Genomic DNA, 11,807 nt, shown 5'->3' with positions numbered 1-11,807 from the left:
TGAACACTTTTTTTTTTTTTTTTTTTTTTTGTCTTTTGTCTTTTTCCGTGTCCGGCAACGGATCGCAACCCTCACTGTTGCCCCCGTACCGGACCGGGGACCGGCAACGGGATTGCAACCCTCGGTGTTGCTCCCGCGCCTCGCTCAGCCAGTGAGCGGGAACCGGTCTGTATGTGGGATCCGAACCCTCGGGTGGGAGCTCCACCGCGCTTCCCAAGCGGCGCACTTATCCAGTGCGCCACCGGGCCGGCCCCTTCCTGAACACTTTTAGGGCAGAATCATGCTGTGGGTCTCCTCTTAGTGATCTAGAGTTAATGTCACAGGATGTTCAAAGCCCTTAGATGTGATCACATAATCAATAATGTATAGGGTGCTTTTGCTCATAAGTTATGAGGACAGCTGCATGGTAGGATAAAACCTCAGCACGATGGTGTAGAAAATCCACCCTAAATCATCCTAATCCATCCACGGATTGGATGCCTAATATTAAGCAATGGAGTCACCATCTGATGGGCTGCCTTACTGCCAGGTCGCTCTTCATTAGAAGTACAAGTGTACTTCAAAAAGTTCATGGAAAGATCATATTATCTTTCAATTCTATCTTTCCACAAATTTTTTGAAGTACCCTCATATTTGGATTCCAGTTCTTTCTATGTGTGATTTAACATTTTCCTTTCTATTGCCCTATATCTTCAGAAACATGACAGCTAGAGTCTCTTTCAGTAGTCTCTGTGGTGAACATTAAAATATATTCTTCAGATCAGAACTTTAATAATTGTATGACAGGAGAAGAACTTTCATAATCTTATGACATGGGGGAAGGAATGGTAAAGCCCTCCTGCAGGTCATTATCCTTAGTGTTCCCAGTAAAATAAGCTTTTCCCAGTTTTCTCTACCATATTCATTGACATGAGTCCTCAAGTGAGGTGTGTCTCTAGCAGTCTACTCCAAACTCTGGTCATATTTAAGATGGCACGGAGTAGGAGAAGGTACCCTCTTTATAGCCCATTGTTTCCAGTAATCACTGCCTGTGTTCCAAGGTGTAGCTTTCCGTCCCTCTCCAGCTTAGGCAGTGTTGAAACTCAGAGTTTCTCCTCTAATGTTATCTAAATATAGCTCAATGCCAGGGATCCCAAACTCTTGGGCTGAGTTGGTCATCTTGGTGTTGAGGACACTGGAGGAGAACCATGAAGAGAAAGGAGCTTCTTAAGTAAAGCTCTGTCACTCAGTCCTGCCAAAATTCAGGCATTCTTCATGGTCTGACAATTTACCTTCTCTTTAGATTATTTGTTGTTCCTTAAATAAACCCCCAGCTGTCACAGCACAGAAGCATGATCTGTATTTAGCTCTCACTTTAAGGTGTTTTCATTGATTCTCCTCTCACTAATGTGCTTCAGGGATATCCCTTTCTAGAATTCAGATGGGGATGGAAGTCTGTGAGTGAACATTCTCAAAAACTTGATTTTTTTTCGTTGTTATTGTTTGAGAACTTTACACTTTCTTATCTAATGAACTAAGTATCTCTTGTCCTGGACACTTTACAAGAGCCCTTCCCCTAGAAACAGATATGTCATCTCAAGAGGTTTTTCTGATTGGCTGAAACTCAACTGATTTGAATTTTAATCATGTCAAACTCTATCAAACCCCCACATCAAATTTTCTCTTATTCTTGTCTGTTCTGCCTCACTCGTGAGCTCTACTGAACCCCATCAAAGCACACAAGAAGAAAATGGACAAAAGTGGAGTGCTGGTGCTAGGATTTTTCATCATGGCTGTCCTGATGAGCCCCAAGGAATCATGGGCTATCAAAGGTAGGCATTGAAATAATCAAAAATAGACTATGAGGCATTGGAGAAATGAACTGTGGACATTTGCAATGCTATTTTTTGGAGAGAAAGAAAAGCCTGACATATATTATGTGGGTCTAAATCTGAAATTATAATAAATTGAAGTTTGGAGGAGTTCTTCCCTCACCACAAATTAAAGTAAGTCAAATTTAGTTTAGAGGAATAAAACTGAGTTGTATATTGATTAATACACTGACTTGATATAAGCCAGACTTGGGGTGTGGGGAATATTTTATGACCGGTATTAACAAGTTATATCTCTAGGCTTTGATTTTTCTTTCTGAAAAATTAGTAAAATTAAAAATGAAAAACCTCACAATTTTGTTAGAATTAAAGGAGAAAAAATATGAGTTCTTAGCAGTGTTCTTAGCTGAATACATAGTAGTTATTTTTGGCATGTAAATTCTGTCCACATATTTTGAGCACAGACATTGTATTGAAGATCACTAGAAAGAAAAGTCACCAAAAAGCAACAATTTGCCCAAGGAGGGGGAAGGGCAGGCATGCTGATATGAATTGCATTTAAATTTACTTCCTCCTGAGACAGTGATGGCCATTCCTTTGCTCTCTCCCCCATGTTACAGTAGATATTTCATGATCTTTGGTCACTACTACTTAGTAATATTTCCAAGAGAACAGAAAAACGAATAAGGAAGGGGGGAGTCTGATATTTTTCTCTATCATCTCCAGGGCAAATACTTGCACTGTTGTAGAGGTGTATTTTGAAAATGTATTCTTCACCCAGAGTGACCCCCACAGAGGGTGGCAGGTAGACTGGAAATGAGCAAAGTAATCACACAGCTCCCAGAATCATAATGGCAATTTTAGGTTTCTACTGGCCATAAAGAGCATAGAAAATTGCTTACTTAGAAAGATAGAGCCTCTTTCCTTGGGTTGAAAGGGAGCAGCTAAGATATTTGTGTGTATACACAGCTGCAAATGCTAAATAAATTCTTAGGTTTATCAATATACAGTCAAATATTAAAACTTCTCATTTTATTTCTGAAGACTAAATAAAGAAAAAATCCCTCTTTCATCTACATACACTATGGAGGCTGCATACTCTCCAATTGTAGCTTTCTTTTTTCAAGTTAATTATTCCCTTGGTGTTGGTTATTCCCAGTGTCAATGACAATGGATTATGTCCCATAATGACAGTCCCAATTTAAGGAGTATTAAGGTCAAAGGTCAAGTTGCCTAGGTCAATCCAAATATGATCCTTCTCACAGAGGCATCTGCAATGTGGGTTTGGGTCCAGGGAAGTGGGTGCTCTACAACCCTGCAAGGTCCCAATCTTAATTTCCTGGGTGCCTCAGGCCCCAGTTATATTTACCATGGGTGCAGTCCTTAAATAAAAGCAGTTTCTGACCACAGAATGTGAACAGAGCTTGTTATAGGCCTGCTGATATAACAAGAAATTGTTTACCTTATCTCATTTAATCTAAGAACAAACCCATGCTAGAATCAAAATCACAGCAAAACTATACTTGAAAAACTACACATAAGTAGGTAAAATAATCCGTTCAAGATCACTAGGCAAGTAGCTCATTTTACTTGATTCCAGAGTTCAGAACCCAACCTCTCAAACAGTCTTTCTCTCAGAGTACAATGTTCTGAGAAACAGACGCTCCAGAATTCTGGTCTAAGGGCATTTAGTGCCTGGGTAAAGAGAGGGAGAGAACATTTCCCTTTTAGGGGCTGCTGCTGGATTTCTAAAGAGAAAATCATTCATCAGCTCATAACATGGAGCCAAACAACAGCTTCACAAGACTCTGGGCTTTTCAGCCCTGCTCTCCTTCAATCCACCCTCTAACACTGCCCCCGATTTCTCCCCTCCCAGCCTTGCTCAGTGTGGATGTCCTTCACCCACACCTCATCTTTCCACTCATCCTGCTGTCCATCCCTCCCATCCCGCTTGGCCCTGTCTCTCTCCACCACCTCCTGCCCACATGTACTTTCTTCATCTCCCTCTCCTGATTCCCACCCTAACTCCCTTTCCTGCCTTTTCAGAGGAACATGTAATCATCCAGGCTGAGTTCTATATGGCCCCTGACGAGTCGGGAGAGTTTATGTTTGACTTTGATGGTGATGAGATTTTCCATGTGGATCTGGAGAAGAGGGAGACGATCTGGCGGCTTGAAGAATTTGGAAAATTTGCCAGCTTTGAGGCTCAGGGTGCATTGGCCAATAAAGCTGTGAACAAATTCAACCTGGACATCATGATGAAGCGCTCCAACCACACCCCAATCACCAATGGTACCTCTCTCTCTGTTGCACTCCTGGACATGGGAATCCATAGCTTTAAAATAGATGCTTCAGTTCTCTGTGTTATATTATTGTGACTGACTTTCCCTCCCAAGGGCCTAACCTGGCCATGTGCAAACCCAAAATTCTCATGCCACAGGCTTGAGAACTTAATAGGCTTGTTCCTTTCTTGGTGTGCTCAAGAGTTGTCTCTGTCATCCATGGTCACTCACAAAGTTGTTGTCCTGAGACCATGCTGGGGGATCCAGGAATGAGGTCCTGGGACATCTTATACCTCAATATTGGCTCTGGTACATGGGAGAGGGTGTCAGAGATAGGTATCAGAGAATGTGGCAGAGACTTCTCAGGGCACAATTTCAACTGCTTTTTCAACTTTGAAGTCTTTAAATAGGATCGTACCACAATTCAGTGTGGGAGGGAGAGGGGCAAGCCCAAGCAGCAAAGGCTAATTTCTGTCATGTGTCCTCAGTATCTCCAGAGGTGACCGTGCTCTCAAAGAGCCATGTGGAACTGGGAGAGCCTAACGTCCTCATCTGTTTTGTCGACAAGTTCACCCCTCCGGTGATCAAAGTCACGTGGCTTCAAAATGGAAAACCTGTCACCACAGGAGTGTCAGAGACAGTCTTCCTGCCTAGGGATGACCAACTTTTCCGCAAGTTCTACTATCTCCCCTTCCTGCCCTCAACTGAGGATGTCTATGACTGCAAGGTGGAGCACTTTGGTTTGGATAAGCCTCTTCTCAAGCACTGGGGTATGGAACATCCTTCAAGTCCTTTATTTTAAGGTTTCCTCCTATGATGCTTGTGCCTGGACCCCTGGAATCTAGAGTGTCCTAATTGCTTCATGATATCTGCTACAATTCATATACCTGTCTTCTCCCATTACCCAGCTTCTTCTGCTTTTTAATCAGCAATTCCCTAATACATCATTCTGTTTTCCTCTTCTTTAATATATTAATAACTATTCTTTTGACTAAGTTCACTACATTTTGTACTAAGTGTTTCTCCCCATCACATTCATTACCATGTACTCTGTTTTATGTTTCCCCAGAGTTTGAAGTGCAACCCCCCCTCCCAGAGACTACAGAGAATGTGGTGTGCGCCCTGGGCCTGGTTGTGGGTCTGGTGGGCATCATTGTGGGGACCATCTTCATCATCAAGGGCGTACGCAAAGGCAATGCTGCAGAACGCCGAGGGCCTCTGTGAGGCACATGGAGGTGGGTTAGGCGTGGTCAGAGGAAGACATATATGGAGATAGCTGAGAAAGGGAAACAATGAGGACGGGGACATGTAATACCTTTAAGAAAGAAGGGCAGGAAAAGCTGTGGCTCTTGATTTCTCTTTGCTAGAACAAATCGGACATTGGCATCATCTGGTATCCCAAAGCTTCAAGGTCCCTCATCCTTTTCCAAAGATATTCACTTAGGCCACAGCTGCAGTCTTGGAAATTATCTCCAGGACCTAAGACCATTGTTTCACATTAGAATACTGAGTCCAGTGATCTAAGAAAGGAAGCCTCAGGATTTGGGAACTTCCTGGATTATATTTCCTTAGAGAGGTCATCAGTTCAAAAGCATTTCCAGAGCCTGGCTCCTTTGGGGTTAGGGTAGATTCATTGCATAAAATGGAAATTCTTGGAGGCAGATGCCTGTTTTTACTCCTCCAGTCTGAAAAGTGCTATCAGAAGCTTACAAAAAGCTAAACCACGGTTGCTCATCCATGCTCACTTGGAGAGTAGGTTATACAGTTCATGTTGAAAAGGTCATATTTACTAGAGGTCAGATTAATATTAAGAGGCTTTTACACAGTCAAAGGATTAAGAGAGAAGTGGAAGGAATCTGAAGGAACAGCTCAAAAAAATTCATTTTTAACTCTTCAATAACTATGTGTGTCCTACTACAGGTGATGGCCTTTCTGAGCGAGAAGATCAATCAAGAAATTTCTGCTTTAATAGCTTTACAAAGTTGGCAATACTCCAATTGTTTACCTCAGTGAAGACAACCATCTTCAGCATTTTCCAGCCCTTTATCCACCCCACGTGGTGGTGCCTTCCCTGATCTCTCCACACTCCAACATCTAGTTGGCTTTCCTGTCTCTTGCCCTTTTCTATATCTGTTTTCTCTCTTTTCCCCATCATTTTATTATTATCATGTAGTGTCTCTGGAATAAACCCCGTAGGATTCTTTCTCTGCTATGGAACTTTCTAAACATTCAATGGGGGCATCTCCTGTGCACTTACTGTTTGTGGTTTCTCCAAACCGTAATTTCCCTGAATACAGTAAACAATTTTGATGGACCTTGGGTGGAGATTTCAGTGTCTGAACTAGTTCTTTGTGGGTTGGTGTGGGGGGTGGGGGGGTCGGACTGGGGAATATATGGAAACCTTCCATTTTGAATGTCGAATGTATCTTATCAGCTCTGGAATTAATCAGAAATATCCAGGTTCATCAGGGCTTGGTGTCGTTCTGAGCATGCGCAGGCAATCTTGTTGCTGTGGTCTAGTGTTCACCTGGAAAACCCTAGAGCTGGGTTTGTTTGTTGGAAGATTTCTACTGAGTAAGGAGTTCAAAATCTGTTTCTGGTTCTTGAGCCTCCAAGTCAATGACATATCTGTATCTTCAGTAAAGTGAATCTCAAATCCCAGGGTTTGGCCTCTGACATTGGGTGAAACAGGTGGAGGGCAGCAGATGGGTAGAGTGGGGAGCAGAGGGATAAGAGAATCCACATACATTACAGAATTTACATATCAGTGTCACACGTTCAGACTTAACGAGGAGTGAGAGTGGACACTGAAGACCGCCATTCTGTTAGAGTCTTAGACGTCTTTTTCTTTACCAGGACAATTGTCTGACGTATTGGAACCATCTTATATTCGGAGATGTGTCCTTGAGAGGAAAAACTGAGTAAAGATTGGGGGAGGGGCAGAGTATGATATTAAAATGAGAGGAAAGAATATTTGAAACACAGTGAACTCCTGCTCATTTGTCTGTGAAACTATGACTTGATATTTATTTCTAAAATGGTTACCAGAACCTAGCACAAATCATAAAGATTAATTATCCAGGGTAGTGTGATAAACTGGCAAATAAGTGCTGTTGAAGTGACTTAGACTTGCATTTATCTAACTTAACTTAGCCTCAGATTTCTCACGAAAACACTAATGTTAATTTTTACTATGTTGAGTTATTATGAGAATTAAAGGAAAAATGCGAAGTAATTAGGTACTATGCTTAGTGATAATATTACAAAAAGTACACATCCCATTGTTTTCCTCAAAATTTCTACAGCCTAGTGATAAAAACCCAAGAGAAGCAAAATGAAATAAGCACACACCAAGGCAGCGCAACCGTGGAAGACTGACTAATATGTAACAAATTTCCTCTACTTACCGCTTTAGAGAAGCAAAGCAGAATCTTGACAATATTGAAGACAGAATAGGCTTGGGTGTTTCTTTTACATACCTATAATTTTTATGTAGATGTACAGTAGAGAATACACAAAAACACAGACAAGTATGGCATAAAAAAGCAAAAAGTAAGTCCATATTCTCCCATGTAAGAAAACTACTTTTTAAATAGACTTTATTTTTAAAGCAGTTTTAAGTTTACAGAAAAATTGCAGAGAAACTACAGAGCTCCCATGCACTTCCTTCCCTGCACCCCACCCCTCACTGCAGTTTCTCCTGTTATGCTGCATTAGCGTAGTACACTAGCTACAACTGAGGAACCAATGCTGATACTTATTATTAACTAAAGCTCATTCCTGCACCCCACCCCTCACTGCAGTTTCTCCTGTTATGCTGCATTAGCGTAGTACACTAGCTGCAACTGAGGAACCAATGCTGATACTTATTATTAACTAAAGCTCATAGCTAGTTACGTTAGGGTTCACTCTGTATATACAGTTCTATGGGTTCTAATGTCGTGTATACACCATTACAGTATCGTACAGAATAGTTTCACTGACCTAATAACGCTCCCTGCTCCACCTAGTCATCCCTCGCCTCCTTCCCATGAACCCCTGGCAAACACTAATCTATTTCCTGTCTCTGTAGTTTTTCCAGAATGTTATATAGTTGTGATCCTACAGTATGTAGCTTTTTCAGACTGGCTGCTTTCACTTAGCAATACGCATATAAGTTTCCTCCATGTCTTTTCACAGCTTCATAGCTCATTTCTCTTTTTTCTAAAATTTTTTATTTAAAAAATTTATTCATTTATTGTTATTTTTTTACATTCTAAGATGTTGCAGAGCAGTTGGGGGAGAAGGAGAAAAGGGAAGGGGGAGGGAGATAGGGTGGGAGGAGAAGAAAGGGGATGTGTGGTCAAGGCCTGTGGCAGCCCCCTCATTCCAGCAGGGGAGCCTGGGGGCTTCTGGTGGTGGCTCAGTCATTACAGAGCTGGATGTGGACATCAGGGGAGCCTGGATGAGGTCCTTAGTCCCCCACCACCCTGGTTTGGTAGCCCAGGGTGCTTCTGGTGGCAGTTCGGTGGTCATCGCTGGGCTGTGTGTGGACATTAGGGGAGCTTGGATGAGACCCTCAGCCCCCCACTGCTCCAGGTAAGGAGCCCAGGGCATTTCCAGTGGCAGATTGGTGGTCATCTCTGCACTGGCTGTGGATGTTGGGGGTCATGGCTGAGGCCCTTGACTCCCCCACTGCACTGGTTTGGCAGCCTGGGATGCTTCTGGCAGCAGCTCAGTGGTTATCACTGGACTGGGTGCAGACTTCAGGGAGGCGTGGCTGAGGCCCTCTGTACCCTGCATCTTGGCTTGGGAGTCCAGGGGACTTCCAGTTCTTCTAGATTTTATAGGTGTTCTTTGGTGGTGTTAGACTTTTACTGGTTAATATCAAACTTTGTCTCTGATCTGTGGGTATTTTGCTTTTTCTTTCAGCTCTGTGTTGGATTATTTGCTGTTCCTACTGCTCAAACTCTGAACTAGAGCTAATTTATTGTCCTTTGCTTACTTCTAAAATGGGGGAACTTCCTAAGGGAACCAGCACTTGAACCCTGTGGTTGAGATAAATTGCTGCTTTGCTGCTGATTCTCTGGGGAAGGCTTTTTGTGTAGCTGAGGTTTTGATTGCTGACCTTGTAAGTACTTCTGGGTCTTGTGAGGTCTGGCACACCTGGGTTGTGTGGAAACTCTGGTCTGGACCTCAGTCTTTTCAGCAAACTGCACCCCCTGCAGTTCTGCATTCCTGGCCAGTCTCCACTGAGTGGGCCTGTGTTGATTGGAGGGCAGATTAGCTGTCCATGTTGTGCCCCAATGTCCCCTCAGTGGGCAAGTCTCCCCCAACTCCTGCACTCCAAACACTTCCCATAGGGCAGGCCATGCACCCTTCCCTTGCAATGACTCACCAACTTCTGAGTGGCTCCTTTTTTCAGTTGTCTGTGGCCCCTCACTCCTATGTGGGTCCCTGGGAACCCTGTTAGTGGTCTTGCTGGCTTGGGGGCCACTGAGACCCTCTTCTCTCCTGCAGCCTCCAACTTCATATGAAAGGCACAGTGGCGGCTTTTGCCTGCTCTTGCTCCACATGCTCACCAGGGCTAGCTTTGAAGTGGCCAGGGCTTGAAACAGTTGGAATGGTCCTTTCTCTCATTGTGGTTTCTCCTGCCCTCATGAACTCTGTAGATCTCTCCTCCTGTTCCTCTGAGCTCTAGAAGCCCCAGGTTGGTAGTTGTTGCTTTTTAATAGTTGTAAATTGATTGATTGTGGCAGAGGGTGACACTGGGTACCATCTATTCCACCATCTTGACCAGAAGTCCAGAACGTTTCTCTTTAATGCTAAATACTACTCCATTGTAGGAATGTACCAATATTTGTTTATCCACTCACCTATTGAAGGACATGGTGACTGCTTTCAATTTTTGACAAATATGAATAAACATGTGTGTACAGTTTTTTTGTGTGAACGTAAGTTTTCCATTCGTTCGGGTAGATACTTAGGAGTGCAACTCCTGGATCATGTGGTAAGAGTATGTCTAGCTTTGTAAGAAACTGCCAGAGTGTCTTCCAAAGTGGCTGTACCACCTTGCATTCCTACCAGCAGTGAATGAGAGTTCCTGTTGTTCTACACCCTTGCCAGCATTTGGTGCTGTGAGGGTTTGGGAACTTTTTACTTTGAAAGAATTATAGATTCAGAGGAAACTGCAAAGAGAGTACAGAGAGATTCTGTGTGTCCTTCCACCCAGTTTCTCCAAATATTTATATCATAGGTAACTATAGTACAATAGCAAAACTAAGAAACTGACATTGGTACAATGTGTGTGTATAGTTCTATGCCTGCATTTAATCACACTTGTAGATTTGTGGAACCACCACCACAATCAAGTGCAAAGTTATTCCTTTATTAGAGATCTCCTTCATGCTACCCTTTAGAGTCACAACCCCTCACACACACACCATCACCTAACACCTGGAAAACACTAATCTCTTCTCCATCTCTATAATTGTGTCATTTTGAGAATGTTAAATAAAAGAATCACAATAGTATGTTACTTTTTGAGATTGGTATTTTTCCCTTGAGATCAAGCAGGTGCATATATCATCAATTTGTTTTTTTTTTTTTTTTAACCACTAAGTAGTATTCCATGGTATGGATGTACTACAGCTTTTAACTGTTCACCTATTGAAGGACATTTTTTCTGTTTCTAGTGTGGGGCTACTAAAATAAAGCTATCATGAACATTTAGGTATTGAACATAAATTTTCATTTCTCTGATATAAATCCCCTGGAATGTAATTGCTGGGCCATGTGGCAACTATATGTTTAGTTTTTCAAGAAACTAGCAAAATATTTTCTAGAGGGACTGTATAATTTTACATTCCTACCATCAGTGTATGAGATCCCATTTTTCTGCATTCTCACTAGCATTTGCCATTGTTAGTATTTTTTATTTTAGTTGTTTTAATAGATGTGCAGTGATATCTCATTATATTCATAATTTACATTTCCCTAATAGCTAGTGACTGCACATCATTTGATGTGCTTATTTGCCATCCATATCCTCTGATAAAATTTCTCTTCATGTCTTTTGCCCATTTTATAATTAGATTTTTTAACTGTGGAGTTTTGATAGTTCTTAGAATATATATATTCTAGATAATGTGTTCATTATGATATATGTGGTTTGTAAATATTCTCTCCTTGTCTGTAGCTTATCCTTCCATTTCTTAACAGGATATTTTATAGAACAAAAGTTTTTAATTTTGATAAAGCCCAATTTATTGATGCTTTCTTTTACAGATAGTGTTTTTGGTGTCATGTCTGAGAACTGTTCATCAGGCCCTAGATCCTGAAGATTTTCTCATGTTTTCTTGTAAAAGTTTTACCTTTACATTTAAACTTAAAATATATTTTGAGTGAGTTTTTGTATAAGGTATGAGAATTTGTTGGGTTTTTTTCTTCCTTATTTTCTTTTATCTTTGTTTGTTTTTGGCTATGGATATCCACTTGCTCCAGTACCATTGTTTGAAAAGACTGTCCTTCCCCATTGAGTTGTTTTGTACCTTTGTCAAAAATGAGTTGGTGTAGGACTATTTCCGAATTCTCTACACTGCCCATGAATCTATGTGTCTGTCCCTCCACAAATACCAATCAGTTTTGATTACTATAGCTGTGTAAAATTCTTAAATTGGGTTAGAGTAACTTCTCCATCTTTATTTTTTTCAGCAAATTTGTCTTATCCATTGTA

General features: G+C 41.7%; 1 protein-coding gene across 1 annotated transcript; it reads left to right on the top strand.

The window, feature by feature from the left end:
* The first annotated feature begins 1,658 nt into the window (after positions 1–1,658).
* Positions 1,659–6,102, top strand: LOC103610538 (mamu class II histocompatibility antigen, DR alpha chain). Its single transcript, XM_008594691.1, has 5 exons — positions 1,659–1,811; positions 3,858–4,103; positions 4,582–4,863; positions 5,163–5,328; positions 6,014–6,102. The coding sequence occupies exons 1-4, from the start codon at positions 1,730–1,732 to the stop codon at positions 5,315–5,317; spliced, it is 765 nt and encodes a 254-aa protein (XP_008592913.1). The 5' UTR covers positions 1,659–1,729; the 3' UTR covers positions 5,318–5,328; positions 6,014–6,102.
* The last annotated feature ends 5,705 nt before the right edge of the window (positions 6,103–11,807 follow it).

Source organism: Galeopterus variegatus, unplaced genomic scaffold (assembly GCF_000696425.1).
Source record: "Galeopterus variegatus unplaced genomic scaffold, G_variegatus-3.0.2 Scaffold11286, whole genome shotgun sequence".
Taxonomy (NCBI): domain Eukaryota; kingdom Metazoa; phylum Chordata; class Mammalia; order Dermoptera; family Cynocephalidae; genus Galeopterus; species Galeopterus variegatus.
The sequence above is the reverse complement of the archived record's forward strand: the minus strand, read 5'-3'. Positions and strand labels throughout refer to the sequence as shown.

Bases quoted from the DNA above. Each gene is read 5' to 3' on its own strand.
- LOC103610538 (XM_008594691.1), top strand. From the start codon at position 1,730: ATGGACAAAAGTGGAGTGCTGGTGCTAGGATTTTTCATCATGGCTGTC. The intron at 1,812-3,857 runs GTAGGCATTGAA...CTGCCTTTTCAG, and splicing joins GGAATCATGGGCTATCAAAG to AGGAACATGTAATCATCCAG. The intron at 4,104-4,581 runs GTACCTCTCTCT...ATGTGTCCTCAG, and splicing joins CCACACCCCAATCACCAATG to TATCTCCAGAGGTGACCGTG.